Source organism: Capsaspora owczarzaki (genome assembly GCF_000151315.2).
Source record: "Capsaspora owczarzaki ATCC 30864 unplaced genomic scaffold supercont2.3, whole genome shotgun sequence".
NCBI lineage: Eukaryota > Filasterea > Ministeriida > Capsasporidae > Capsaspora > Capsaspora owczarzaki.
In genome coordinates, this window is record NW_011887294.1 from 558,030 (window position 1) to 585,416 (window position 27,387).

The window sequence follows — 27,387 nt, forward strand, 5'->3', positions numbered from 1 at the left end:
GGGCGTTGAGGTTGTCGCATGCTCAACGTGTGCAGTTGATTGATCCCGAGGACGGCATTGCATAGATGCTGATCTGCAAGTTGAGGGGTGAGGCTTGTGTGGATGTTGGCGCTGGATCTGATGTCGTGACGGCGCTTTGAACTTGTGGAGCGCCATTTGGATGTGGCGAATGGGCTCTTGGCGAGGTCCTGTGCAGCCGGATTTTCGGTGGGGCAGTGTGTTGTTATGTGTTTTTGCAAATGGCTTTGTGTGGGCATGTGAAGTGGGGCGTGGGGTGGCGATTAGATCAAAATGAAAAACAAGAAAAACCAGGCCGATGATGTGCTCTTCAGACAAACATTGTTGCGAACGCAGTTGGCATTCAGAACTCCACCGGAAAGACAAGGAGGCAACTTATCACGACCAAAGCGCGTTGCACACAAACTGTAAATGCAAGACAACACGAACCTTGCTAAATGCTTTACGTGCAATGCATCATTCGCCTTCATACGAACGAGTGAAACAAGCCGAAATTTGCAACTTGATTGCACCCGTTTCCTCACCCATGGCCGCCTGTTCTTAGCACGCAAATCCAAGCCAATATTATTTCCGACACACTGGATACTGCGAGCGGCTCAAACCACCGGTCATCCGGTTGTAATCGCATGGCAAACGGGGTACTTTGGATTCGGCAAACGAGGCTTTTCAACACATCAAACATGCCCAATGCTCCAAGTAGCTCCGACTGCAGCATCAAAATTACACCAAAAGTAGACACGAGTATACCAGCGAGTCAAGCAGAGGACATACGAGTATCCACTCTTCATTCTTGTACTGCTTGCCCGCTCAATGTATCACCTCGTGGCGCGTCAAGCACGGCTCACGTGGACGTCAAGTGCTGGCTTGGCGACCCCAGCGACGCTCACAGCGCAGATGCACATCACTAACAGCAGCAGTGATAGCGGAGGTTGCAGCCGCAGCAATGCCGACAGTTACGGCAACGGAGCGGTTCTGCCAAAGCGATGGTCGTCGACATCATCCGCGAGCGGTCCAGCACCGACAGCCACCACCACCACAGCCACCGCAGATTCCAAACAGACGCAATCATCACAGCAGCAACGATCGCAGTCAATGCCGATGGGCACGGCAGCCTCGTCCGCACTCGCCCGGGAGCACGCTGAAGCCAAAGACGCTGCGAATGCTGCCGCCACGAAGCATGCGCACCGGCCCAGCGCCATCGCTGCTGCAGCACGTTCGATTGGCTCCATGTATGATGTGATTGTCGTTGGTGGCGGGCACGCGGGGACAGAGGCAGCCGCCGCCGCTGCACGCATGGGAGCAAACACGCTCCTTGTTACGCACAAGCTCGAGACCATTGGCGAGATGTCGTGCAACCCGTCATTCGGCGGCATCGGCAAAGGCACGCTTGTGCGTGAAATCGACGCTCTCGATGGGCTCTGCGGCCGTGTCTGCGGTACGTTCCTATTGGTGGTTGTGCTCAAGCTAAGACATCCTGTTCCGCGTTTTGGTACTGATCATGGACATGCAAAAAATTATTACATGTGATGCAGATGAAGCAGGCGTCCAGTTCCGAGTTCTCAACCAGTCTCGCGGGCCGGCTGTCTGGGTATGAGTGGTTGTCATTTCTGGTTTAGTTGTACAATTTTGCACCCATGTCATGCTTATCATCCTCGTTCTCACTACAGGGACCTCGGGCACAAATGGATCGAGACTTGTACAAGCAATACATGCAAGACACCATCTTCACCTATCCCAATTTGAGCGTGAAGGCTGCAGCTGTGGAAGACTTGTTACTGGACGAGTCTCCATCCCAGCCTCAGATTGCCGGCATCGTGTTAGGTAACGCGTGAAATGCGACAGCCAAGAGGAAGAGGGGGGACGGGTTTCCGTGTAAGAACAAGCATATTCACTCACTCTGCGGCACATTCTCGTCTTGAACGCTTCCTATTGGGCAGCCAATGGCGAGACCATCAAGTCAAAGGCAGTCGTGCTCACCACCGGGACCTTCCTTCGTGCCCAAATCAACATCGGTACGGGCGTTCTATTTTCTTTGATGTACTAGAATGGCTGAGCTCCGCTGCAAGCACCATACTTGAACAAATCACGACTCATCACCGCAACAACAGGTCTAGAGTGCTTCCCTGCTGGACGCATTGGCGACGAACCTGCTATTGGACTAGGTCGTACACTAGAACGGTTTGGCTTTGCTCTCGGCCGTCTCAAAACGGGCACTCCTCCGCGACTCGAAGGCAAAACCATCAACTATTCAAACCTTGTTCCTCAGCTGGGCGACAATCCACCACTGCCATTCAGCTTCATGAACACGACGGTTCGAAATGCGGTAGGTCACGGTTTGTTGGGTTGATTGTTGTTCGTTGGACACAGCATCGATCAAATGTGGTGTCGGTTCTTGAGCTCACGTTTTCGACCTTTCGCCTTCGATCTTGGTCAGAACAATCAACTCAAATGCTTCATGACGCTCACCTCAACAGCTGGCCATAAGATCATCCGCGAGAATATTCATCTAAGTCGGCATGTGATGGAGGAGACTCGAGGCCCAAGGTATGCTCATTGAATTTCCACGCCCCACTTTCCCCCCCTCTTCCTATATTGCCCCTTTGACGCGCCTTGACCGCACTCTGCACATACTGTCATGATTTCTCGACTCAGGTATTGCCCGTCTGTCGAATCCAAAATATTGCGCTTTACCGATAAAGCATCCCACCAAGTTTGGTTGGAACCAGAAGGTCGGTTGTTTGGAGCCTGCTGCGTGCCATGTCTGTTTGCGTGAACACTTGATGAAAACTCACAGCCTCAACAACATTTGAACAGGATACAATACCACGGTCGTGTACCCGAACGGCATTTCGACGACCCTTCCGCGAGAGCTGCAACTGCAGTTTTTGCGGACCATCCCCGGCCTGGAGAATGTGGAAATGCTTCGTCCGGGATATGGCGTCGAGTACGACTACATCGACCCACGACAGCTGCGCGAGTCTCTCGAGACGCAAAAAATCAATCGCCTATTCTTGGCTGGCCAAATCAACGGCACGACTGGGTATGAAGAAGCCGCGTCGCAGGTACGAATCGATTCTGATCATGAGTTTAGTGTTTCTTGCTGCATGACGGGCTCCAACTGACGCGCGCGTGTGGTGGTGATTGGTGGAACTGGCTTCAGGGCATTCTGGCTGGCATCAACGCCGCTCTCGCTGTCGCAGAAAAGCCCGCATTTACTCTCGATCGCGCTGACGGGTATCTCGGAGTGCTCGTCGACGATCTTTTGTCCAAAGGCGCCCCCGAGCCATATCGCATGTTCACAAGGTATGGCTGTCCATCATAAAATCCATTTCTCCTGCACAAGTCTCCGCTCACTTGGCTCTCTCGCTTGTCGAAAACACAGCCGTGCAGAATACCGACTCCACCTCCGCAGTGACAATGCGGATGCGCGACTGACAGCGAAGGGAATTGAGGTTGGATGCGTCGGACCCGATCGCAAACGAGCGTTTGAAACGCTGACCCAGCAATTGCAGACGCTGCGCTCTGCACTCAATTCCATTACTAAATCCCCGGAAGACTGGACAGCTCAAGGGATCCCGGTCGCTCCGGATGGTACCAAACCCAGGTGAGGCACACTGGCACCCTTTGATTGTTTTAGAACCTTTCGCACACATCTCACTCCATCCCACCGCAACATCCTTGAAACCGAAAAAAAAAATCAACAAAAAACAAAAACAACCCGTTCTGCAGCGCGTTTGAAATTTTGGATCGGGCCAACTTTGATCTTGATCGAGTTCGCGCCGTGGTGCCGAGCTTGCCAAAGTTCAGTGCTGCGGTCGATCAGCGAATCACCATTGACGGTAAGTGCGTCTGCTTTGCCGATGGAAGTGACGTTGCGTGTCAATTTGACAGTCGAGCACTTACTTTTTGTGTGTGGGCAAAAACCGACTCGGCTTGCTTTGGTTTAGCGCGCTACGAAGGTCTTCTGGCCAAGCAAGCGAGCGATATCGCGACGTATCGTCGAGAAGAGTCCACTGTGATTCCTTTCGATTTTGATTACAAGAGGTAATTGCTGGGTCCCCTTTTTTTGATGTTGTTGGTTCTGTGCGCGCTGACTTTTGTTGACCGTTTTTGCAGCTTGAACAGTCTGGGCACGGAGGTTCAACAGACTCTGATGCTACACAAGCCCAGGACAATCAAAGAAGCCTCGTTGCTGCATGGCACGACCCCAACCGCTTTGATTTTGCTTCTGCAACACATCAAGCGCGAGGCTCGCGATCGCTCCCGTCCAGCCCGCGCTTCGCCGCCAGACAGTCAACAACCAGAGTCACCTAGCTTGCACGAGCACTCTACAGTAGCGGCATGAATTTGTCGAATAAATTGCGGGTTTGTGCACAATGGAGATGATTGGACCAGAATGGAGCAACAACGCGTGTTGATGCACAAAGGACACACACTTACACACACACACACACACACACAAAATACACAGGGGGCACTACATTCACGACAACTGCTTGGACAGGCACGAAAGACAAGCAGACGAAAAAACAAAAGCTGGTCTGGACTAGCAGATATGACCAAATCACGCTGGACAGAGCTGCGTTTAGTGGTTGGTGTGCGGGTTGTGGAAGAGCGAGTGGTCGCTGTCAGACCAAGGGAAAGCCTGCAACGACGATCGAAACGCACAAAGTTGAAAGGTGAGACGACAAGCAAACAAAAAAAGACGAGGTCTTCCAAAGCGGGGGACTTGCAACTCACCTTGTTGCGGATGCGCAGGTGGGGGTACGCAATATAGTCGTGGTGCTCCTCGTGAGCGGCCACAGCGTTGGCAGTGGCGAGCAGGACGGCCGGGAAGGCGACAAACAGCGAGATTCGCTTCCAGGTGACGGTGGCGTCTGTCGAGCCAAGGCATCCCGATTGTGAGTGAGCATGATCAATGACGGTGCAGTTTGGTTAGTTTGCGGCAACCAGGGCAAGTTGATGGTGGGACGATGGAGAAAGAGAAAGAGAGCGAGAGAGTGAGAGGCAAAAATGAGGATGAGTGCGAGCTGCATTGGAGGGGCGACTCCGAACCCGCCAAGCTCGATCGCAGCACACAACGATGACCTGTGCGACAGATCAAACAGCAACAACGCGAGCGAGGACGGCGAGAGAGCAAGGGAGAGCAAGGGAGAGAGAGAGAGAGAGAGAGAGAGAGAGAAAAAAAAAAGAAAGAAAAAAAATAATAGGAGGACTTCAACGACCATCGCAGGGAAAGGACGCGGGAAAGGGGAAGAAGCACCAAAACAACAGATAGAGCAAGCTTAAAGAAGTGGCCGACAGCGCGGCGGAAGGACCAGTATCGAACCGCGAAAGAGAGAGAGAGAGAAAAAAAAAGAAGAAAAAAAAAGAGCTGGATGGACCATTGCATTGAAGATCCCCTCCCATGCATGCTGATGCTTGAAGCTGATGCTGAAGGTGAGGATGGGGGGGGGGGCGCAGGAAGAGGGAAGAACAACGTACGGGCGGCGTGGGCCTCCTCAGCAGAGACGCCGGCAGCGGCAGTGGCGTACGAGCGCGCGTTGGCAGCAATGGCACGAGCAGCAGCAGCAAACATTATTGGGAAAACGGAAACTGAAAAGAAAAAGAGTGGGATGATTGATTGACAAGTACGTAAGATCACTCTTCTGAGTCTGCAAGTTTGATAGGTTGATCGACAATCATCGCTTGTGCAAAAAACACATGCAGCTCTCTACAGTAATGCGTTTTTTCATCCAACCGGCTTCTCTACTCTTCATTTCATTCACAAGAGTCTCAGTCAAAACGACACACTTCCGCATCCATGCTTGCATGGTATGGAGGTCGTAACACACTAGCGTACGTTGCATCAACAGCCGACACGGAATCCTTCATTCAACTGTCAGTCAAAAAAAAAAAAAAAAAAGCAGTGTATTCTCGTCAAATGTCGTAAAAATCAAGGTGCGCGCCGCTTTCAAACGTGTTCTGCTCAAGCAGACGAACAAGCTTGCCCGCAGAAACGTTGGGATCAACGAGCGTGTTCTGCAATCGCGGTTGGGACGACTTGGTGAGTCAGTCGGCGTTTGATAGTTTAGCACATTTACCGCGGCAAAGCAACTGTTACCTTGTCGTGCATCTCGGAAAAGTAAGAACGCTGGCTGGCATCCCCAATGGTCGTGCGGACAACATGCTGCATCTCGGTGTCGAGAGGACCAGGAGCATAGTTGAGCGTCTTGACAAGTTTCTGCAGAGTGCAAAGCAAAAAAAGCAACAGACGTGTTGAAAAAGGTTAGGAATCGTCCAAAGCAAACCACACCATCATGGTAAATTGCAGTAGACTGCATCTGAAACGCACCTCTTCCTTGGCAACGACGCTGTGGAGGAGGTCGCGCCCTGCCTTGGACATGCAGTACAATCCCCACTGCGGGAAGGCTTGAACCGCCATCAGTGATGAAATGTTGACAATGGTTGCAGGCTTGCCTTGGACAAGCTTGAGGAAAGCCGAACTGCACATCCAAGCAGATGCATGTTTCAAAAACACACTCTCAGTCAAAACACAACGACCAATAACGACAAATAACGACAAAATGGCAGACTACTAACGTCAAGAGGATCACGGAAGTCATGTTCAGCGTGATAAACTGCTGGATTGCCGCAGCGTCACTGTACCCAGCGACCGTCGAGCTCAAGTCACCGACCGAGCCGACATTGTTAATCAGCAGCGCGCGTTCGAAGCGCGACATGTCCGTCTACAGAAATACAAAACCACAGAGCATTCAATGCAAATGAGGACCCCACTTTTGACAATTGGATGACAATATCAACACGACATGGAGCAATCTCATCGTGCTTGTTACCTGAGCGACAATCTGAGCAACGAGCGACTCGAGCTGGTCGGCGACGCCAAGGTCGGCCACCACATGACGCGTTGAGGCTGGATTGCAGCAACAGGTCCAAATGACAATGCGCATCACGAGTGAGCGTCACTGGAACATTCGGAGCATGTGCGGAGCATGTGCGGATGTTGCGGCCGTGTTCCCCAATTGGCATCCCACTCACCTTGCGGCTGGATGGCCTTCACTTGCCGCTCTGTCTCGGCCAGTTGCGCTGCATCGCGTGCTACAAGCACAAAGTGGAGAGAGGGGAAGGTCCCGGCAAGCGCGGTGGCAATCGAGCGTCCCAACCCACGACTGGCGCCAGTGACAATGCACAGAATGGACATGACTGGAAGCAGAGAACAAAAAAAGCAGAGTGAACTGAGCCGAGAGCATGCATTTGCAGCATCTTTGCATCGAGGAACAGAGGGGAGGGGAAAAAGGTACAGTATGATTGAATACGCACAAAAACACACAACAGCACGGAAATACACAGCACGCAAGTACAACAGAGATCATGCACACACAAAAACAACAGCCACGAAACACGCAAGTATTGGGAGGCGACCGACGGAGCACCATCCACATCTTACGTCGAGTATCGAGTCGTGTACTGAGCTGGGAACATGCCTTTGATCGGCGGATCGAAAGACGTCAAATCTTGTGTCAGGAGCTCTCCTCGCCGCCAGTCGTTCGCATCGTTGTCTAGCACACGAATAAAGTCGCCTTCATTGAACGACAGCTCTTGATCGCCCTGCGCTTGGTAAGTGTAGCGAGCCACGACAATAAAGTCAAGCGACACCATTCGCGACTGCGGAGGCGGCGGCGGCTGCGCTTGTTGATGCGGCTGTGCTTGTTGATGCAGTTGTTGCAACAGGGCTGCAATCAAAGCGCAGATGTGGCAACGAGAAAAGAAGAAGAAGAAAGAAACAAAGAAAGACAAACATCAAGTCAGTATCTGACCCAATGTTTTGAATCCGCCCGACCAATCTGTTCTTACTCGAAGTTGGCTTCGTGGATCGTTGCAATGTTGGTAGATAATCCGGAGAAAGACCCGAGTTTAGGTTTGCCGAGTGAACGGCAGCTGCAGGCAGTGCTCGGGGTCCCGTGTAAAAGTTAATGTAGCCGATCATGGCTGTTGCCCAAAAGTAAAACAACAAAATTGTGAGCGACCAGAAGCGAAACACAACAATGTTGCAAGCCATCACAATATAAGGAGGAAGTCGTTGACTGCCGAGGGGGGGGGGAGAAACCCCAACCAAACAAACAAACGAAGAAAATCAAAACAAACAAAGCGAATCAATGGAAGGACATACCTGGGCGCTGTGAACCCACTCGGCGAGTTCGAACAAACTCTTCCAAATCCTTGCCCCAGTCGCACTCTTCCAAACTGCAGCGCACTTTTTCTTGAAGCTGGTACAATTGTCACAAGATTCGTTGGACGTGAATAACAAGACTAAGTTGTTGTTTTTCGCAACAGACGCCCAAATCCAACAAAACTTACCTCGTCGTCCTGAACAGCCAGGGAGGACATAATGTTCGCAAACGCCCACATTGACTGGCGAAGGTACAAAATGCGCTCCTTTTCCAAATCGTAAAAGTGCTGTGTCAAAGTTCCAAACACGATCAGATCAGTGGAGGCTTGCCACTTGGTATCAAGTCAATCAATCAATCAATCAAACAATGCATACCTTGCAGCATGTTTCCATTTCGCCTTCCCACTGGCGTCGACTTTCTTCAAGCTGAGTCAAGGACAGCTGATAGGCTACATCCGCCGCTTCGCTAGCTTCTTGCGACCTTTTCATCTTTGCTTTCAGCTACACAGTCACAAGAGAATCCGCAAAAATGAAATTAGAGCTACGGGATGAACGAGCAATCGAGGGACACAAGGTGGGTGGACATATCCATGTACCTTGTCAACGTCCTTGCTGGTGGGCGCGGTTTTAAACTCCTTCTCGGCGGTATCAAATTCCCTGCACTTGGTCTCGTACGTCTTCCGAGACTAAGATATCAAAGCAAAAGAAACGTGAGACATCAAAAAAGCTACCAAAGCACATTGTTCTGCGTCCAATTAGCGTCGGCTGTATACCTTCTGCATGTGCTCGAACGCTGAGAGTTTGGTTGCGTGCCGATTCTTCACAAGTTCCTCAGTCTGCGCAAGCGATAAAACACATGGCAAGGTCAGTTGTGTTGAGGCAAATGCAACAAGCCAAGCAAAAAAATGTCCAAACCTTCTTTCGCGCCGTCTTTTGACTGAGTTTGAAGTCGCGAGTCGTCTTTTCGATCTCGTTCGAGATTTGAGCGGCAGCTTTGATGTGAAGATATCCAGCATTCTCAGTTTCTACAAGTTGTACGTCAGTGAGTATTTCTTCACCCGAAAAAGAAGGCAGGCGAAAACGAGAGTATTACCCGTGCGCAGAACATCCCAAGACCGCCGCAACGTGCTAGAGAAGAGGAGAGAAACAAAAAAACCAGGACGAGAGGCAACATATCAGTCAGGGCGACAATTCGCTCCACTACACGGCAGCGTGTTCCTTGAAATGGCAATTTGGTGTTTTCGTTTTTCCATCCAACTTACCCGAGCTCGTTCTTGCTGACCATGGATCGCGCCAGTTTGATGAGCGATTTGGCATAAACCTCCTCAATGGCAGCACTGTAATCAACCAATTCCAACACCCCCCCTCCAAATCCGTCAGCAAGACCACACGCGAATCAAGCAATGGTCTCGGTCAAGGAGCTACTTACCGCTGACGAGCGAATTCGGCGTAGTTGTGGACAGAGCCCTTGCCTTCTCGCAGGCGTTTGCACAGCACGTCGAAGCCGGCTGTCGAGATGATGTCCGTGTCCTGTCGCACGAAATGAGATGGTGAGCCAACCAAGCTCGTTAGTAAGATTGAGTTGTTGTTGGACTTGAATTTTGAAGTGAATGATTTGTCTGAGAATGGAATATCGCGCGTGCGCTGCAAAACAGCCAATCTCTCTCACATTGGACATTGACAAGATGCAAGCACACCAGTGCACCAACCAGCTTCACAACGACAGGGAGCAGTGACACACCATCAGCGGCAACGTTAACAGCAGCACGCCATCCGTTTACGCTCTCCAACACGAGCCCCTCAATGAGCACTGCCCCACCATCCAGGCTCTCTCGCAACCAACCAAGCGCCGCCGTGCGACAATCCACCAGCCTCCCCCTTGCCAGCCAGCGAGAGAACCCAATGCTCGTGCCCTCTGGTGAGCTGGTCGTCGACGAAACCAAAAGAGCTGCTGTCCTTTTTTTTTTTTTTTTTTTTTTTTGGTGGCTAGCGTGATCGGCACGGCTGATTGTAACGCAGCTGCTTCTTCAGTGGATGAGGGGAGGGAAGCACGAGCGCATGGGCACTTGTTGCTTTACCCAGAAGGCCGACTCGAACAGGTTGGACGACATGATGATTGAACAATGTTGAATCAACAAGACAATAAAAGAATAATAATAAAATAGAAAAAAAAGGAAAAAAATAGAAAAAAAATAAAAAAAATAAAAGGACTACCAATTGATTTCCAATCACACTACAAGTGCAAAGCACATACAAGCAACAACCACAGCAGTTGCATCGTCCTCGAAATTCACAGCTTGGATGGCCTTCCAAACTCATTTTTTGCTTTGGAAAAATCACGTTTACCGAATTTACTCAACGTCAGTCATTTTCACACAAAGAAAAACCAATTTGACCCTTACCATCTTCTTACCTTTTCTTGAAAGCGTTTAGTGAGAAATCAGTATGGCGACCAAAGATTCAGACGAATACGACTATCTCTTCAAAGGTTGGTTTAATTTTTTATTATTTTTTGTTATTTTTTTTATGATTATTTTTTGTTGTTTGTTGCTGTTGCTTGCTCGTTTGCGCTGCTGTGGAAGTCGTCTGGGACGCATCGCGCCACCCCATCATCGTGCTTCGGCTGCTCACATGCCAAGCATGGCTGATCGATCCAAGCGGGCTTGTGGTCTTGGGGTTGTTGTGTACCGTATTTCCATCAGGCTCTTTTTTTTTTTTTTTTTTTTTTTTTTTTTTTTTTTTTTTACTTTCGCTGCTCGCGCTGTGTGCTGCACCTCCGCGCGCCACTGTGCTGCACTTCCCGCAGCTGTCGTCGCTGTTGCCACACCCCATCCACCTGTTTGCTGTTCTCGTCAGGCGATGGCGGGCAAGCAATCGCGACAACACCCCTCCCCATCTGTTCGTTCTCCCGCTGCAGCGCCATCCATCGCAAAAAAAAAAAAAAAAAAAAGTGTCGAACAAAGATGACATCTTTTCCATCAAAAAAAAAAAAAAAAAAAAAAAATCAAAAAAATCAAACCAAGAGAGTGGTGGGTTTTTTTGTAGTTTGGTTTGTTAGCCCGCGGTATCCCATTCGCCACAAAACCGGTTTTTTTTTGTTTCTATGCACTTTCGCTTTCCTTTGCCAAAAAACTGCGGCTTTTCTTTGTTTTTTTATTTTTTTATTCTTTGGTTCGTCGTTGAGTGCAAATCTCGTCCACGCCGCCCTGCACTGCACTGCGACCCCCCTTTCTTTTGTCGTCTCATTGGCCAACCCTCTGCTCCCCCCCCCCCCCTTCCATGGCCAGAGCTGATCATTGCTGACACGGCCTCGCTAATGCTGACACACGGCGACTTTTTTTTTTTTTTTTTTGACTTGTCGTTCCTCCTTTCCTTCCTTCCTTTCATTTTCGCTTGTTTATGTGCTTCTCTCTGGGCAGCCACTCATCGCCATTCATCTCCATCATCAGCATACTGTATTTGATGGTGAACAAGCCAGTGGGCGCTGAGGACGTTGTGTCGTTCCATCATCCGTTTCATTCATTCATTCCCTACCTCGCTTCATCGTTCTCGTCCGTCGCTTTTGCTCTCCCCCCGTCACTTTCACTGTGAACATGCTCCACCTCTCCATATCATCATTGTCGCCTTTCCGCCGGTGTCGCCAACCCTTTGTCTCGTTGCTCACCCTTGTTCTTCTCACTTTTGCGCAGTTGTCTTGATTGGCGATTCGGGCGTCGGCAAGTCCAACTTGCTCTCGCGATTCACACGAAACGAGTTCAACCTCGAGTCCAAGTCGACAATCGGTGTCGAGTTTGCCACCCGAAGCATCCAGGTTGACGGCAAGACCATCAAGGCGCAAATCTGGGACACGGCCGGTCAGGAGAGGTACCGCGCCATCACCAGCGCCTACTACCGTGGCGCCGTCGGTGCGCTTCTCGTTTACGACATTGCCAAGCACCTGACCTACGAGAACGTCGAGCGCTGGCTCAAGGAGCTCCGCGATCACGCAGACGCAAACATTGTCATTATGCTTGTTGGCAACAAGAGCGATCTCCGACATTTGCGAGCCGTCCCGACCGACGATTCCAAGTCGTTTGCAGGTACGCGAGTGGCCATGGCTTTGTTTTGTTGTGAAGAAACTGTCGCGCGTGCCTTCTTTTTTTTTTTTTTTTTTTTTTTTGCCAGTTTTTTTGCGACATTTGCATCTGACTGCTTTTTTTCCCCAACTTGTCATTACTCTCTCGACCTGCGACAGAGAAAAACAACCTCTCGTTCATTGAGACGTCGGCGCTGGATGCCACAAACGTCGAGCTTGCCTTCCAAAACATCCTAACAGGTAAGTTCCGTCCATTTTCGGTTTGTTTTTGGATGCTTGTTGTTCGTTCCATACTGAGCATCGGCTGATATGTTTTTCTGGCCATCCATCATTGCCATGCCTGCTTTTTTTTCTTTACAGAAATCTATCACATTGTTTCTCAAAAGACGATTGTGAACGACGACCACGTCGCCAAAGTGCCCACCAGCAACGTGCAGACAATCACTGTCGCTCCAAGCGAAGCAACTGACGACAAGAAGAAGGGCGGCTGCTGCTAACAACACGACGATGATTGCATTTGGATTCTCTTTGCATTTCGCATGTTTTCGTGTCGCTTTTCGAGGAAAGGGGGAGGGTTGATGTCTTCCCCTTGTTCAGTTTGTGCTCCTGCATTGTCGTTCGCTCTTAACCAAAGTGGGACTGGTTTCTTGTTGTCTGTGTGTGTTCACGATGGTGTTTCCTTCGTTTTCTCTGCGTTTCTTGTGTAATTTGTAATGAAACGCATCTTGTCCACTAAACGCTTTTTTTTGAAAGAACTTTGATTGATGACAAAGAAGATAGACTTTTACATGGATACATAGTCATGACAACAAAAAGCAACCACCAATACTTCTCGCAAGAAAAAGTTCTCCAAATCCGACATGTGAATAGATGAAGACACAAAGAAAATGAGCCCCTACGGATGTGTATGGGAAGCAACGCGGCCAGTCGCGACCACCGAAGCAACCCAAACGGGAAAGCAAAAATGAAACAGAATCCCACCAAATCCAAAAGTGGCAAGACCGAAGTGACAAAGTGACAAGACCGAAAGACAAGCAGATACAAAGAACGAGCACGCGTTTTAGACAAGAACAAAAGAAGACAGGGAAAGGAAAGGAAAGGAAAGGAAAGGAAAAGGAAAAGGAAAAGGAAGGAAAGGAAAAGAAAGGGTGAGCAGCAGGCGACACTCATAAATTCTTAAAAGCGATTGGGCATGGGGTCACGCGAGCGCTTGAGCTGGACCTTCAGACGCTTGTTGCCGATTTGGTAGCCATCCATCGACTGAATGGCGGCCTGGGCGGCAGCGGGGTTGTCAAAGGACACAAAGCCAAAGCACTTGCTCTGGTTGGTCGCCTTGTCAACATAGACCTTGGCGGAGATGACGGTGCCGTAGGTCATGAAGGCGTTGGCAAGCTCAACGTCACCAAACTCGTTGGGGAGGTGGTAGATGAACAGGTTGGCGCCCTCGGGACCGGCGCTCGACTTGGAGAGGCCGGACGAAGGGAGGCCAGCGAGGCCAGCGGCGCCAGCGTTGCCGACACCGGCACCAGCACCGAGGCCAGCAAGGCCACCGGCGCCAACGAGGCCGCCGTTGGGGGCAGCAGGGCCGTTGGGGCCGCCGGGGAAGACGTTCTGGCCGTACGCGCCGGGGAAGGCGTTGGCGTACTGGGCCATGCTGTACTGGGCGAGCTCGGGCTGCGAAGGGTGCTGGGAGAAGAAGTTGTTGTAGCCAGTAGCCGCGCTGCTCGGGTCGCCAAAGTGGTGGGGGTGGTGGGGATGGTGGTGGTGGTGACCGCCAAAGCCGGGGTTGCCAGCAGCGCCAGCAAAGCCGTTCATGCCAGCCATGCCGCCCATCGCGCCGTACGGGCCCATGTGGTGGTGGCCGCTGTGCATCAGGTGCTTCTGGGCCTTCTTTTGCATGCGCTCGCGATCAGTGTCGGCGAACTTGACAATCAGAGGGGCAGGGCAGCCGTCCATGCTAATGCGGCCGTGGAGCGCAGAGATGGCAGCGACAGCCTGCTCGCGCCAGCGGTACTTGATGAAGGCGCAGCCCTTGCTGGTGCCGTCGGGTTGGCGGAGGACGGCAATGTCCTCAATGTCGCCGTACATTTCAAACACCTTGCGCAGCTCGTCTTCCGAAGCGGTGCGGGAGATCATGCCGAGGAAGAGCTTGCGGGCCTCTGCGACGAGCGAAACGAGAGGACAATACCGTGGGGGGGGGGAGAAACACACGGCCGTTGAGGGGGGGGGGGAAAAAAAAACCAAAAAAAAGAAGCAAAAATCAAAACAACTTACCAGCCTTCTCCTCGCGATCGGCAGGCTTGACCTGAAGCGGGTGAGCCATCTGCAGAATGACAAGACAAAGAGTGAGTTTCGAGCACACCTTCATGCAATGCAACCTCCGGAGAACAACAACCGCTTACGCCCTGGAGAACGCGGACGCCGTGCAGGGCAGCCATGGCAAGCTGAGCGCTCTCGCGAGACGCGTAGGTCAGGAAAGCACAGCCTGCGAAGGTCAGACACAGACACACGTCGAGGAGTGAGCAGAAATCAAGAGTAAGAATAATTGTGGGAAGCCAAAAATGGGTTTGCTCGGGACATGTTCGCCTTTCGGCACAAGGGGATGAGCGTGTGCTGCGCAGAGTGGTTTATGCCACTTTCCGATTCAGAGCCATTGTCGGAATGCAGACTGAGTGGAGGTGGAGTTTTGCTGCCGCGCCCTTTTTTTTTTTGTTTTTGTTTTTTGTTTTTTTTTGTTTTGCTTTCGCCCAGCATGTTAAACCAGCATGTTGAAACGGAGTGCTCATCAACAACCTTGACACCCATATCAACGCCACTTGCCCAATGTCATCAAAACCCCGGTTCTTCCAAGATGTCAACAAATGTCACCTCGTCCATGATTTCTTCTCTTAACAACCGCTCCAAATTGAAAGCATCAATGGGGCGATGCGTTCACAATCTCGCGCACTTTGCGCAAGCCAGCGAGGGAAGCGAAGGAAGGGAAAAACATAAAAGAAAAGCAAAAAATGAATGATCACCACCTCCAACAATGAAAAAGAAAGAAAACGAAAAATAATCATCAAATCACGAATCTCCAATGGCAGAATTGTGAACGATGCTGCGAGTCGACGACCACGCAAGCCGGCGTAAAGGCAAACAAAGAACGAGCTGGAAGAAGGTCGTTTCCAAGAGAAGAGCAAAAAAATCAGGCAGAACTTGCGCCATGGGATCGAGAGCAGAACGGAAAAGTAAAAAAAAAAAAAAAAAGTAAAAAAAAAAAAAAGTGGGAGCAAATCACAAGCACGAGGCCAGGAGTGCGATGACACGCGAGCACCACTGCAGGCAGAAGAAGTGGATGGCACGTATCGAAAGACAACCATCATGCACGAGCAAACGAACGGAAGTCGAAGCAGCCACTTGCATCATCGTTTTCAAAGGAAAAAGGAAAAAAAAAAAAAAAGAAAAAGAAAAAAAAGAAAAAAAAAAAAGGAACAAAGGAAAATTCGACATGGCGCGGGACGGTTGCGGACAACCAGATGATGGTGTTGGTGATGGAAAGAGAAGGGAAGCGCTCATCCGCAGCCCGATCCACAGCTGCAGCAAAGGAGAACAGGAGAAAAGAAACGCAAAAACACGGAATCAAAGAGCGGCTCAATCGGAAGAAAAAAAAAGAAAAAACAAAAGGGACAAAGTTGTTGCGTCAACAGGGATTGTGTTGTGTGGAGGTGAGGGCAGCGCGGTTGGTTGGGGGAGGGGGAAAGCGTGGACTTACCCTTGTGGAGGCCGTTGAAGCGATCCTTGAGGATGGTGAGCTCGACAACGGGGCCAAACTCCTCGAAAACCGGGCGAAGATCCTTCTCTTCCATCGTGCGCGGCACTTGGCCGACAAACAGCTTGACGTGCTCGCCGCCACCGCTGCCAGACGCAGCCGAGGGGTGGTGCTGAGCCACCACAGCGTGCGCGGCAACAAGCGCGGGGTGAGCCGAGCCGAGGGCAGCAGAGTTGATCACTGAAGCGAAGGAAGAAAGAAAAAAAAAAGGAAAAAAAAAAAACAAGAAAAAAAAAAGAACGTGAGTGTTTGATGTTAGATTCGTTCGTCACGCGCACTGGGTTTGGCAAGTGTCCAGCACGCTGCACTCCGCCTCGTCCAAGTCGTAATACTGTCCCCTCCGACCGTCTCGCGCCGCTCGGCTGATGGCGCGGTCACACATGCTCCAGCGCGCGAAACATTAGCAAAGTGTTTTTCCATCGAAATTAAAAAAAAAAAAAAAACGAGTTTTTTTTATTTATTCCTTTTTATTTTATTCTTTCGAACGCTTCGATGGTGTTTGAGTGGCTGTGTGTTGCGCTGGCGACTGGTGCGATGGACGAGGAGGACAGAGTTGAGGGGAGATTCGCTGCGATCCACACGCGCGATGCGACAGAGCAAGCAAAACACGAGGATCCAGTCGACCAAAAGAGAACGAAGCGCTCGTGCAACATGAGGCGTTTTTCACAACCAAGCGCGTTCCGCCTCAGCCGACATGCTGGAGAGAGAGCGAGAGCGAGAGAGAAAGCAACAGAACGAGAGAGTAAAAGCGCGAGAGAGAGAGAGAGAGAGAGAGAGAGAGAGAGAGAGAGAGAGAGAGAGAGAGAGAGAGAGAGAGAGAGAGAGAGAGCCTCACCCGAACCGAGACCAATGTCGGCCTGAGGATCCATCAACGAAGACGACAATTCAAACAAAAAAAAAAAAAAAAACAAAAAAAAAAAACAACACAAATTAATAAAATGAAGAATGAAACACGAAAAACGCGAAGGCTCAGAGAAGATGGAAATAAATAAAACAATAGAAAGAGTTGAGCGGGAGGGGACAGCGGGGACCGGGGCGGAAGGAGGGGGGGGGAGAGCCGCGAAATACAAAACAATCAAAAGCAACAACTGCAAAATTGAACAAGATTGGAAGCTGAGAAATCACTCCTTTCCTCCATGTCGACGCTGTACGAGCTTTCGACCTTCAATCCAATCATCGCAACCGTTCTCAAGATGGAGGCGAATTCGCCTCCAGGCAACTGGCCCGTCGAAGGCGTGGTACAAGTTCCGCGAACAACCATGTTCAACATATTTTCGAGCTGCCGCCCGCTTACCCGACCGTGACACACGAAATGCGCCATGCTGCGTGCGCGCTGCTGCTCGACCTTGTCTACCCAAGCAAGACCGCCATCTCCTTTGAAGAGCAGGCACGCCAAGCGATGCCTGGCCGCGGCGTTGTTAACGGTCACATACTGGACCTGTCCAACGGCTTCGTTTCGTCGTCCGCCTTGGCTTTGCCGGGTGCTATCGCAGCTTCAGAACTCAAGCAGCATGTCGAAACACTCCTCGCAAACGACGCCTCGGTCCGCGAGATCAGCACGCTGGACCTTTCGGGCAACGAGTTGCGGAACTCAGACATGCAGTATCTTGCCCAAGTAGTCCAAATTCTCCCGTCATGCAAGGCAGTCAAGCTGCGCCGCAATCGGTTTGGCTATGGCATGCCGGACGCCAGCCTGCTTGCCGAGCTGCGCAAGATCGTCGAGCAGAAGTCTGTCTTGTTTGTAGATGTCGCCGGCGAAATGTTTACAGGCAGTGACTGGGCTCGCTTGTTCAGCGACTGGACCAAGGACCTTTGGGAAAAGCTTGTGTTTCTCCCGTTGGTTTGGCTGAGGGATCACAACTGGAGCAATCCCGACATTTGCGGGTCGTTTGAGACTGCTTCTCGCGACTGTCATGAGAGGTACTACCGCAGCAAGGAACACGAGCCAAACTTTTAAGGTTTTCCAGGTGGCGTTTGCTCCTACCCTTCCCCCCGTTGTGTTTGGTTGTTTGCTTGTTGTTTGTTTGGTTGTTTGCCTAGAGAGGAGCACAGGAGTTGGACTGTGTTACGAACTCTAAAGCAATCACCATTGGAAACAATTGGACTTCTTCTTTCATTCAGGATTGCAGGAAGAGGAAAGCAAGCCGATCGTGAGCGGTATAACCCAAAGCATTAAACATGATACAAGAAATTAAAGTGCATTGCAAATCACGATAACACCATCAAGAAATACAAGTGCATTGCAAATCACTTGGTCTTGGCCGTTTCTGTCGTGGACGGCCGTTGGATGGTGGCTTTTGCGTAGTAAATGACTTGCAAAGTTAGAACGGTGTTGAGTGTCGAGCTGATGATGCCGCTGATAGCATCTGCAAGTGTGGTGTCGGCGGAACGACGAGAATTGTGAGTACAACCATGCCGTATCAAAAGGCAATTGAAGCACGAGCAAACTATCGCAAGACGTACATGCAATGCTATCGACTTCAATCAGGATCGAAGTGAGGCGAGCTGTCACAATGAGAGAAGTGGTGTTGATAAGCAAACAGAAATCTTGCCAGTCCCAACAAGTCAGATGCAGCGCGCAAGCAAAGACATACCGTAGGATGCATACGTGTTTAGAGCCAACGTTGCCAAGCTGAGCCTGCCTGTGCCTTGGTTCTGTAGCAGTCGCCGGAAAGTGAGATAACGGATGAGTTTGTCTACAGCATGCGCTTTCGTGTTTACCTTGATGTTGGCAGAGATCTGAAGAAGCTTGCTCGCAGCGCTAATCAAAATAGCTGAAGACTGCATCCCCAGTCAAAGTCAGGGACACGATAGACATGGAAAGGTCGAAATCGAAATAATTGAAAAAACACAAAAACAAAAATGAGTGAGTTGGACACACTGATGACAAAGCGCAACCGACCAACCATGCATTACCTGTAATACTTGTACCACAACGACTGGACCATAGCCCAGTAAGAACGCAAAGAACACGGCAAAGTAGAGCACGATGCTTGCGTACACGTTGGGGGTGAATCGTTTCGTGTAGTGCAGGATTAACGCGAGCACCAGATAGTCCTGCAAGAGCAGTAGGATCAGTTCGCCGTATACTGTGATTGATAGTTCCTTTCTCCAACCGAACGTAATGACGGACGAGTATCTGCAATAGCGAGAATGGGTGAGCAACTTGAAAATTCTGATTGATTCTCCTCACGGATGAACAATTCTCGCGATCCAACGCCATTTTTCTTTGATCCACACTCGCATTGTTATCTTCACCACTACTACACTACTACGATGACGATCGGCCATCAGCAAGGCGGTCGTGATCTCTTCGCACTCCAAGCAAGAATTCCGCCGCTGAAACACAAAGCATCGCTTCCCCCGCTTTACCCGAGGATTTCCAGCAGCAGCGATGGAACGTTGATGCCTTCAGCACTCCTTGCGCGGAGGATGGTTTGCGCCTGAGGCAGCTTGAGGAAGATGCAAATTGCAATGACGGACATGCTGAGTGTGCGCGCGACGAGCAGCAGCCAGCATTCACCCAGCCGCTCTAGCCAGCCAAGATGCCAAAACACACAAACACAGGCGGATCACGGTGAGCGAGCGTGCAACCGGAAGGAAGAAGGAGGCGACAGAGCAAACGGGGGAAGGGGTTCCAGTCACCTGTCACAGTGGACTGCAGGCCATTTGCCTCGAGGTACGCGAGACATGCAGCGACGGGATGCTGACTGGAAGACATATTAAACTTAAGACATCAAACTAAGAGTGAAGAGATGAATGACATGTGTGGAATAATTATTGATGTTTAGAGTACATGCAGGCACATAAAAATACACAAGTTACCCTCCCTCCTCTGAGGACAAACCCTCCTCTTAGGACAAACCCTCCATTCACACTGGACGCAACAGCAACATGGATGCAAGTCCCGTTCGAGCAGTAAACTCGCTCGCTGCTTCCTTGTCATCTTCCTCGTCCAGCAAATCGTGCACGGTTTTCGGCAACCCGTCGTCACGCACACGGAGATTGGCCGTACCATCGGGTCCGTGCATGAGAGGAGCGAGGAGCCGACGCATGACCGAGCTGATTTCGCGCAGGGCGTAGGTGGCGTGTTGGCGGGTGGCTGGGTCGGGATCCGAACGCTGCGTCGCCCGGAGCAAGCGGTAAATGCTCTTGAGGCGATCGGGGATGAGCTCGAGCACGTCAATCCCAAGACCACGCAGCAGACGCGTCAGCACGTGTGCGGCGCCGCGACGCACTTCAGCCTCGGACTCGGTTTGGAGCACAGACTCGATGCATGCCAAAATCTCGTTAATGATGGGATGCAGTGCAAATCGCATGATTTGACAGGCTGTAGCAAGATTGGACAGGCTGCTGGCCCTCATCATGGCAGAGCTGTCTCGAATACCGCGCATGAAGACGTCAATCATCCGCAGACCGTACTTGGGCAGAACCTCACCCAACCGCTCGCAGACAAACAACAGCGCCTCGCCAACTCGGGTGCGACGGAGCTCGGCCGGGAGCGGCGGCTGCAGGGTTTGAGTGTGCTTCTTGACATTGGTGCTTGTGGCATTCGCACTTGAAGGAGCGGTTGGAGGGGCAGTCGTCTCTTTCCCAAAATCGTCGCCTGTGGCTGCGTACTCTTTGAGTAAGATGGGGATGGCGCGCGAAGGAAAGACATCGCCCACTGCGACCAAACCGTGAATTGCAGACAGATACATGTACGTATCCGGGTGAACAAGTTGTGACTGGAACACGGCCAGGACCATCTTGATGCGGCTGACGGTTGTTGAGTCTCGCGCAAGAATCTTATTTCGGAGTTCAATCAACGCGTGGGCGCGGACTGGGAGCAGTGGATCTCGCAATTGTTCGAGCACCAGCTCAAACGAGGCTGCGGAGGCTGCCTCGCTTTCAGCCGTCCTTTTCGCTGCGGCGTCGGCTGCGGCTTCGGAGGAAGAAGCTCCCTCCTGAGCTTCAGAGCCGTGTCGCGTGTGTAAATTTACCCGCAAATCGGCAATGAGCTCGACGATAGTCTCATCGTCTGCAAAGCGACGCCCAGTCTCATCGAGGACGGGACCGAGGGACGCCAACAGGCTTGCGTCTCGTACAGAAAGTTCCACCGCACCAGCAAGAACTGCTCCCAACAGCGAGAGACACATGACGACAGTTTCGACATCGTCGTTTTGAAGCATGATGCGCGCAAAGGCGACGAGATGGGAGGTGCTTTTGAGCAGTTCCGCCCCAAGACCTTCGGCGACGGTCAAAATCACCTGCAATAGACGCTGTGCGTGTTTTGAAGCCAGATCCAACTGTTGCTCCATTCGAGCGAGGTCGGATTCCGCGCGGCGGGCGTTGTTGGCCAAAGCCTTGGCGGCTGCGGCCTGGTCCGGACGGCTGCCCTCAGAGTCCTCCTCATCCTCCTCCGGGTCTAAAAGCTCGACCGCCACCGGTTGGCCAGAGCGACTGCTTGGCACTTGTTGGCTTGTCGCAATCGCAGTCACAGATGGGGACGACGAGGAAGCAGGCCCAACTTCGGTCACAAGCGGCTTGTCCTTGCTGTCCAGTTCAGTTGAGCGAACGAGCTTTTCAAAACTCTTTCGCGCTGCCTCCAGCTGAGCATAGTCATCGAGCAGAGACATGAAAAAGTCTCCCGTGAGCTGATGGTGCTTAAAGGTGGACAGCAACGCGAGCAAGGTTGGCAGGTTGTCGACGGCGGACTGCGATGACGCTGAAGCGCGTTGTTGCGAGGGAATTCGACAGAGAACAATCTGTTGCCCGTTCGGGGTCAGAGCAAACTCGCAGTGCCGTCCGCCTTGTCCAACAAATGTGGAAATCTCGTCTGCAAAGTTGACTTCTTGATCGCGTTGCTCTTGCGCGATACGATCGTCATCTGCATCTTCATCGTCACCGGACGTCAAATTCGACGGAGCGCTCAAGACTGCGGGTATCAAGGCCGAGAACGAACTGGCCTGACTGCTGCCGAGCACCAATCGACGCAAGTCCGCAACGGCAGCGGCGGGCTCGGCGTGTTTCAAATAGGTGACGAGAATTTCCTGACAAGCCGATGCCACCTTGGCTCCCACTGTCTGAGCAACGCGATAGAGCTGGAAGAGGGGTTCAACCATGGCAGCGACAGACACCATCAGCGCAGGATGGGGATCAATCACAACAAAGAGTTTGTGCGTGTCTTCCACGCATCGAATGATATCGCTCATTCCAACAAGCACGTCTTGGGATGGCTGGAGCGTTGGCTGATGTGGTTGCAGCTTTGGTTGCTGTGGTGGTCGGGTCGGAGGAGGAGGAGGAGGGGCGATAATACCAACAGGCTGATCCGCTGCAGCCTCTTCGGCATCCGTTTCGTCATCCTCAGATTCGTTGGGATCGGCTAATAATGAAGCAGAAGAACCAATCACCTGAATCAGAGGAGTATGGGTTGATGACGGCCCGGAAAGAGCGCGCGGCTTGGATTCAGGAGCCAGTTCGAGCAGTTCACTGTGCAAGTCTTGTTCTGAATCCTGAACGTCCCCAAGGACGTCTGTCGTCGGTTCAGGGCCATCCCCTCTATCATTCTCATAGTACACGTACAAAGGACGCCAGACCGGGTCGAGCACGCGTTGCTTCACCAGATTCGGGTAGGCCGTCAGCATGCGCGACACTGTCAGCCCAACCGTGCGAAGCAGCGCTCCGCCAACAGCATGCTGTGTGTTTGAGATGTGTAGCAAGGCGACCAACTGGGGCCCGACGTGCGAGAGATAGGCCTCGGGCGACTTGGCTTGCGCAGGTACAGCCGTAACAATGCGCGCAGCGCGATCGCACGCGGCAAAGTCTCCACCGATAGCTGAATCGCCGACATTCGCGTCATCATCATCGTCCTCATCAGCGTCGTCGTCGCCGTCGTCATCATCATCGAGCAGCTCTTTGGAAACAGATTGAGCGGGAGCTTTCGAGCTCGTCGGGGTTTTCTCCTCGAGCAGGTAGAGCAGCAGGGATCGTACTCCGTCCGGTCGCATCACGGACAGGGAAAGATAGCGCGAGCACATCTCTGTCAGCCAGGCGGGAGTGGCATGCCCTCCGCTCAGAATGACAGTGAGCGCCTCAATCACTGTGGACGGGGGAGACGCTTCTAACATTTGGTGCAGGCGCGCCCGATGAGGGGGGATTAGCCGAGAGGAAGCGCCAGCGCTCGGCACGTGTGGTCGCTGGCTTGTTGACGCAAGGGTCATGGTGCTGGAGGGCAGGGTGCTCTCCCAATGCGCCAGTTGACACAACGCGCAAAGGACGTCGACCATGTACCGGTTGATAATCATCCGTCGCAGTGCAGGTTCACCCAGCAGAGCGACAATGCCAGAAACTGTCTCATCGAGTCTTGAAATGCGCTTCGACAATGCAGCAGTGTCAGCAGGGTTGTCGACCAGCGCCGCCAGAGTCGGGATGTCGAAGGCTGCGCGTGGAGAGACTCGCAGCGATCCAGTCCCGGCCACCCCCGGATCAACGTATGGCAGCACACCCCAACACAGCACGAGCTGGATGGCCAGCGCAGCGGCGCGTGTTTGCTGTAGGCTGAGCTGGCTGATTGTCGACCTGTCATCGAGAACGTTCTCCGACGACGGTGCCGCTGCAGGCTCACCACCGACCGCAGCACCGACCGCAGCGACCGCGACTGCAGCGGCCAATGCGCACCGCACGCCATCGAGTCCGGCGAGCGCGGTCTGGACGGCACTTTGGCACGCATCTTCAGCTGGCGGCGACACGCGTGGACGCGGCGGCAGCGCTTCAGCAGCTGCAGCCACATCGCCCATGGAAGCAGGCATTGCTGGTGTTCCTGTCGTCGTCGTCATCGTCGTCGGACTCTGTGGCAGTAGCGTCGTCAAGAGCGTGTTGAGCACGTCCACTGCAGCCTCGAGCTCGGTGCGGCCGGGTCCAGTCGTCATTTCCAGGTTGCTCTGCGGGTTGGATTCTGAGCGTTCAAGACACACAATCAAAGCCAACAACAACAACAACAACAGCAAGCGAATATAAAAATGCGGGACTGAGGATGGATCACTTTTGTGATTTTGAAACACACCAACACACATCTCTGATCGAGCATCAACAGTCCAGAGGCCGTCCTATCCCCAGCTTCGATCGACGCTACAGCACATCCCTAAAAAATTTTCAATCGAGCGATTTGTATTTCTTCAAAGAGTGCACTCAAAATCAGCTCAAGTTGGATTGACGTGTCTCACTCTAGTTCTCAGCGGTTCTCAGCGTATTCCAAATGTTTCGCATTGTTGCAGCATCGACGCGTTCCCTGCTCTCCTCCTTTTCTTCTTCTTCTACTGCTGCTGCTGCTGCTGCTACTGCTGTGGCTGCTGTTGCACCACAAGCACGACGACCTTGCGTCTGGACTCAAACGCCGTGCGCTGTCGTCGTCCCACCGCATCATCGCGCACTGAGCACAAGCACCACACGTACTTTGAGCCAAATTTCAACTGCTTCCAACCGTGTCGATCTATTGCTCTGTTCTGTGACTAACTTGCATTGATACCACTGTTCTACGATACTCTCTGTCTCTCTGTCTCTCTGAGATTTTTCCAGATTCAGCACTCCAGTCGTCTTCATCCACACAAAGCAGCAGCAACAGCAGCATCAGAATGAGCGCACCGGTCTACATTAACACTGAGAACGCCCCTGCCGCCATCGGCCCTTACTGTCAGTGTCTTTGCGTTTCTTGTCTTGTCGCTCTCTCTCTATCTCTACGTCCGTGTGTCTGGCTGCATTGAGCCAGAGCCGGAAGTGAAGGAGATTCAAAGGGAAAAAGTCACGGTTTTGAGATGCTGGAATTGGAGCGGCTCAGCGTTTCGTGGGATTTGCCCCGCGCTTTTGTTGTGCTCAAGGCATGTCTTGCTGTTGAGAACGCACTGCGAGCGAGACTGTGGGGGACGTGGGGAGAGGGAGGGAGGGACGGGCGGAGGGATAGAAACCGTGACGAGCGCAGAAGACAAGCCGTGAATGATCCGATCGCTCTTGCTCGAAGCCCCTTTCGACTGGGCTCGTCATGCGTGTCTGTGCTTGCTTGGTACTGACTTGTATTTGCTTGTTGTCGTGTGTGTGTGCGTGCCCGTCTGGATGGATGGATGGATGGATGGATGGACAGCCCAAGCCGTCGTCGCGAACGGACTCGTGTTCGTCTCGGGTCAGCTGCATTCGGACCCCAAGACTGGCCAGCTTGTCACTGAGGGCTCTGTTGGCGACAAGACTGTATGTGCAGCGCCCTTGTTTTGTGAATTTCGTTGAACTCTGATTCGGGTGAGACTGAGAGCGTCAACAGGACGAAACTTGTTTGATACTCATTGCAATCCATGTTCAGCGCCTTGTCCTCCAGAACCTCAAGGCCATCCTCGAGGCTTCCAACTCGAGCCTCGCTAACGTCGTCAAGTGCAACGTCTACCTCAAGGACATGAACGACTTTGCCGCCATGAACGAGGTCTACGCCGAAATGTTTGGCACCACCCGTCCCGCCCGCGCCGCCGTCCAGGTCGCCTGCCTTCCCCGCAACGCCACTGTCGAGATTGAGGCCACCGCCGTCGTCAACAAGTAACTGTTCTCAGGCGCTCAGGGGGTTTGTCGTTTTTTTTTTTGGTTGCTTGCGCAAAACAACCGGAGCAAGTTGCAAATTTTTTTTTGGTGTCTTTGCTTTCTGGTTTTGTCAAGCAATACAACGACGGAATCCAAGGCTGCCACTTTCAGCGCCTGCTAGTACATGTCATTGACTGCTGCTTCTTCTGGCCTTGGACTCAGACGGGGGTCGAAGATTCTTTTTGCTTTTGTTTTTTGACGTGCATCTTGAATACGTTGTCGGGCTTTCCGCCGTCGATCCACGCACCCCTTCCCTTCCTGTTGTTGATTTCAACTCAATCTCCTACTGCAAACGAGAACAGCGTCGATCTGTCTCTCTGCCCCCCTCCCCCGCTCCACTCTAGTCCAGTGATCACTCCCACTCGCCTTTTTGCCCTTTCTCTTACAGTAATTTTTTTCCTTCCCCTTCGTTTTTGAATGCTTGATATTCCATGATGCTGGTTCTTACAAAATCTGTGCACAGCCACCTCGACCGAGTTGCTGGCTTTGGTGATCAGATGACAAGCGCTGCTTGTTTTGGATTCTGAGCAGTCGACCTTTTTTTTTTTTACAATCTCTTTTTCTAGGTAATTTTATTTTTGAACAACAAAACAAAAACCAAAAAAAAAAAAAAAAACCACCAAAACAAGGAGCCCGCCTGCCCCTTTTATGTCCCTCCGCTTCTCGCTCGCCACTGTGGCAACGGCGCAGCTGTCTGATGGGACTGAAACGGCACACCACCACCGCGCGCTGTGCCACTCGCGACACCTGCAGCCAAACCCCATTCACGTGAATCAGCAAAAAGAGAGCGGCAGCGTCTCGACACTGGAAAGACGAAAAAAAAAAAAATAAAAAAAAAGAAAAAAAAAAAAAAGAGAGCAAATTGTCGCGTTGCTGCTCCGTCCGATGGCTTGGCCGATCTGTGGTCGCGCTCCTCATGAAGGTGCTCTGTTTCTGCAGCAGCGACTGTGGAGGCGGCTCAACGAGGCCCAACATCGGACTGATGATGGAAAAGACAATGAAAAACCAAAAGAAAAAAGGAAAAAAAAGAATAACTGGCACGACGTTGCTCTTTTTTTTTTTTTTTTTTTTTTTTGTTTCCCCCTCGGTTGACTGGTCTGCTCGTTGGGGCGCATTTTCTTGTCCACGCTGTGGTTCCGGCAGCGACTTGCTCCTTCCCTTTGTGCGCTTGTGTGCGCCGCCCTTCGCGTTTCGTAGCAACCCATCAACGTGAGCGGAACAAGGGGTTTTCTGTCTTTTTTGCCTTCTTTTTTTGTTGTTGTGTTGTGGTTTTTTTGGTGTCTTTTTTTTTTTTTTTTTTTTTACAATTTTTTATTATTTTTTTTCTATTGGAGTTGCATTGGACTTGTATTTTCGGATTTTTCTTTTTTGAGGTTTTTTTTTTTGCCTTCTTTTTTGAGGTTCCCGTTGCTCGGATTTTTCCGCGTCCACTGGGGCACACAGTCGACACCCGCATCACACGCACCCACCGCTTTCATTCATCGCCCTGCGATTCGATTGCGGCAGGTCGAGCGTGAATCCACGCACGGCTGCTCTGTGTTTTGAGGAGCGCGATTCTTTGAGGTTGGCTTTTTTTTTTTTTTTTTTTTTTTTTTTTTTGGCGTTTGGCTTTTTTTTTATTTTATTTTTGTATGTGGCTTTTTGCTTTGCTGTTGGTCCGCCCCCGATCGCGCCACCACAGGCTCTTCTCGTGACAATCGCGCTGTTGCTGTGCGCGCC

General features: G+C 51.7%; 10 protein-coding genes across 10 annotated transcripts; 4 read left to right on the forward strand and 6 right to left on the reverse strand.

Annotated features, from left to right (window-relative positions):
- The first annotated feature begins 800 nt into the window (after positions 1–800).
- On the forward strand, positions 801–4,410 carry CAOG_02172 (glucose-inhibited division protein A). Its single transcript, XM_004348872.2, has 13 exons — positions 801–1,453; positions 1,551–1,606; positions 1,686–1,839; positions 1,956–2,030; positions 2,127–2,341; positions 2,453–2,562; positions 2,671–2,747; positions 2,833–3,080; positions 3,179–3,321; positions 3,401–3,622; positions 3,748–3,857; positions 3,966–4,062; positions 4,135–4,410. Exons 1-13 carry the CDS (start codon positions 829–831, stop codon positions 4,361–4,363), a joined length of 2,361 nt encoding a protein of 786 aa, XP_004348922.2. The 5' UTR covers positions 801–828; the 3' UTR covers positions 4,364–4,410.
- On the reverse strand, positions 4,360–5,647 carry CAOG_02173 (hypothetical protein). The gene is made up of 3 exons (XM_004348873.2): positions 5,503–5,647; positions 4,759–4,895; positions 4,360–4,663 (listed from the first exon to the last, which is right to left on the reverse strand). The coding sequence occupies exons 1-3, from the start codon at positions 5,594–5,596 to the stop codon at positions 4,604–4,606; spliced, it is 291 nt and encodes a 96-aa protein (XP_004348923.1). The 5' UTR covers positions 5,597–5,647; the 3' UTR covers positions 4,360–4,603.
- Positions 5,648–5,922: 275 nt separating this feature from the next.
- CAOG_02174 (sepiapterin reductase) lies at positions 5,923–7,256 on the reverse strand. The gene is made up of 6 exons (XM_004348874.2): positions 7,057–7,256; positions 6,855–6,931; positions 6,601–6,746; positions 6,353–6,503; positions 6,122–6,241; positions 5,923–6,039 (listed from the first exon to the last, which is right to left on the reverse strand). Exons 1-6 carry the CDS (start codon positions 7,217–7,219, stop codon positions 5,938–5,940), a joined length of 759 nt encoding a protein of 252 aa, XP_004348924.1. The 5' UTR covers positions 7,220–7,256; the 3' UTR covers positions 5,923–5,937.
- Positions 7,257–7,305: 49 nt separating this feature from the next.
- Positions 7,306–10,387, reverse strand: CAOG_02175 (hypothetical protein). Its single transcript, XM_004348875.2, has 12 exons — positions 10,267–10,387; positions 9,618–9,718; positions 9,451–9,525; positions 9,282–9,316; positions 9,104–9,213; positions 8,962–9,024; positions 8,785–8,874; positions 8,564–8,689; positions 8,377–8,475; positions 8,189–8,285; positions 7,873–8,007; positions 7,306–7,751 (listed from the first exon to the last, which is right to left on the reverse strand). Exons 1-12 carry the CDS (start codon positions 10,297–10,299, stop codon positions 7,462–7,464), a joined length of 1,254 nt encoding a protein of 417 aa, XP_004348925.1. The 5' UTR covers positions 10,300–10,387; the 3' UTR covers positions 7,306–7,461.
- Positions 10,388–10,556: 169 nt separating this feature from the next.
- CAOG_02176 (Ras-like protein Rab-11B) lies at positions 10,557–13,056 on the forward strand. The gene is made up of 4 exons (XM_004348876.2): positions 10,557–10,676; positions 11,878–12,267; positions 12,423–12,503; positions 12,624–13,056. The coding sequence occupies exons 1-4, from the start codon at positions 10,634–10,636 to the stop codon at positions 12,758–12,760; spliced, it is 651 nt and encodes a 216-aa protein (XP_004348926.1). The 5' UTR covers positions 10,557–10,633; the 3' UTR covers positions 12,761–13,056.
- A 255-nt stretch (positions 13,057–13,311) lies between these two features.
- CAOG_02177 (RNA binding protein) lies at positions 13,312–17,032 on the reverse strand. The gene is made up of 5 exons (XM_004348877.2): positions 16,907–17,032; positions 16,015–16,251; positions 14,666–14,748; positions 14,538–14,586; positions 13,312–14,422 (listed from the first exon to the last, which is right to left on the reverse strand). The coding sequence occupies exons 1-5, from the start codon at positions 16,938–16,940 to the stop codon at positions 13,440–13,442; spliced, it is 1,386 nt and encodes a 461-aa protein (XP_004348927.1). The 5' UTR covers positions 16,941–17,032; the 3' UTR covers positions 13,312–13,439.
- A 175-nt stretch (positions 17,033–17,207) lies between these two features.
- Positions 17,208–18,028, forward strand: CAOG_02178 (hypothetical protein; the record flags this gene model as incomplete). The annotated part of the gene is made up of 2 exons (XM_004348878.1): positions 17,208–17,309; positions 17,351–18,028. The coding sequence occupies 2 exons, from the start codon at positions 17,208–17,210 to the stop codon at positions 18,026–18,028; spliced, it is 780 nt and encodes a 259-aa protein (XP_004348928.1).
- Positions 18,029–18,225: 197 nt separating this feature from the next.
- CAOG_02179 (hypothetical protein) lies at positions 18,226–19,806 on the reverse strand. The gene is made up of 7 exons (XM_004348879.2): positions 19,717–19,806; positions 19,444–19,603; positions 18,988–19,210; positions 18,793–18,852; positions 18,666–18,726; positions 18,535–18,576; positions 18,226–18,437 (listed from the first exon to the last, which is right to left on the reverse strand). The coding sequence occupies exons 1-7, from the start codon at positions 19,790–19,792 to the stop codon at positions 18,319–18,321; spliced, it is 741 nt and encodes a 246-aa protein (XP_004348929.1). The 5' UTR covers positions 19,793–19,806; the 3' UTR covers positions 18,226–18,318.
- Positions 19,807–19,838: 32 nt separating this feature from the next.
- On the reverse strand, positions 19,839–24,116 carry CAOG_02180 (hypothetical protein). The gene has a single exon (XM_004348880.2). It carries the CDS (start codon positions 23,979–23,981, stop codon positions 19,944–19,946), a length of 4,038 nt encoding a protein of 1,345 aa, XP_004348930.1. The 5' UTR covers positions 23,982–24,116; the 3' UTR covers positions 19,839–19,943.
- A 123-nt stretch (positions 24,117–24,239) lies between these two features.
- On the forward strand, positions 24,240–25,826 carry CAOG_02181 (endoribonuclease L-PSP). The gene is made up of 4 exons (XM_004348881.2): positions 24,240–24,500; positions 24,628–24,741; positions 25,187–25,290; positions 25,400–25,826. The coding sequence occupies exons 1-4, from the start codon at positions 24,308–24,310 to the stop codon at positions 25,628–25,630; spliced, it is 642 nt and encodes a 213-aa protein (XP_004348931.2). The 5' UTR covers positions 24,240–24,307; the 3' UTR covers positions 25,631–25,826.
- The last annotated feature ends 1,561 nt before the right edge of the window (positions 25,827–27,387 follow it).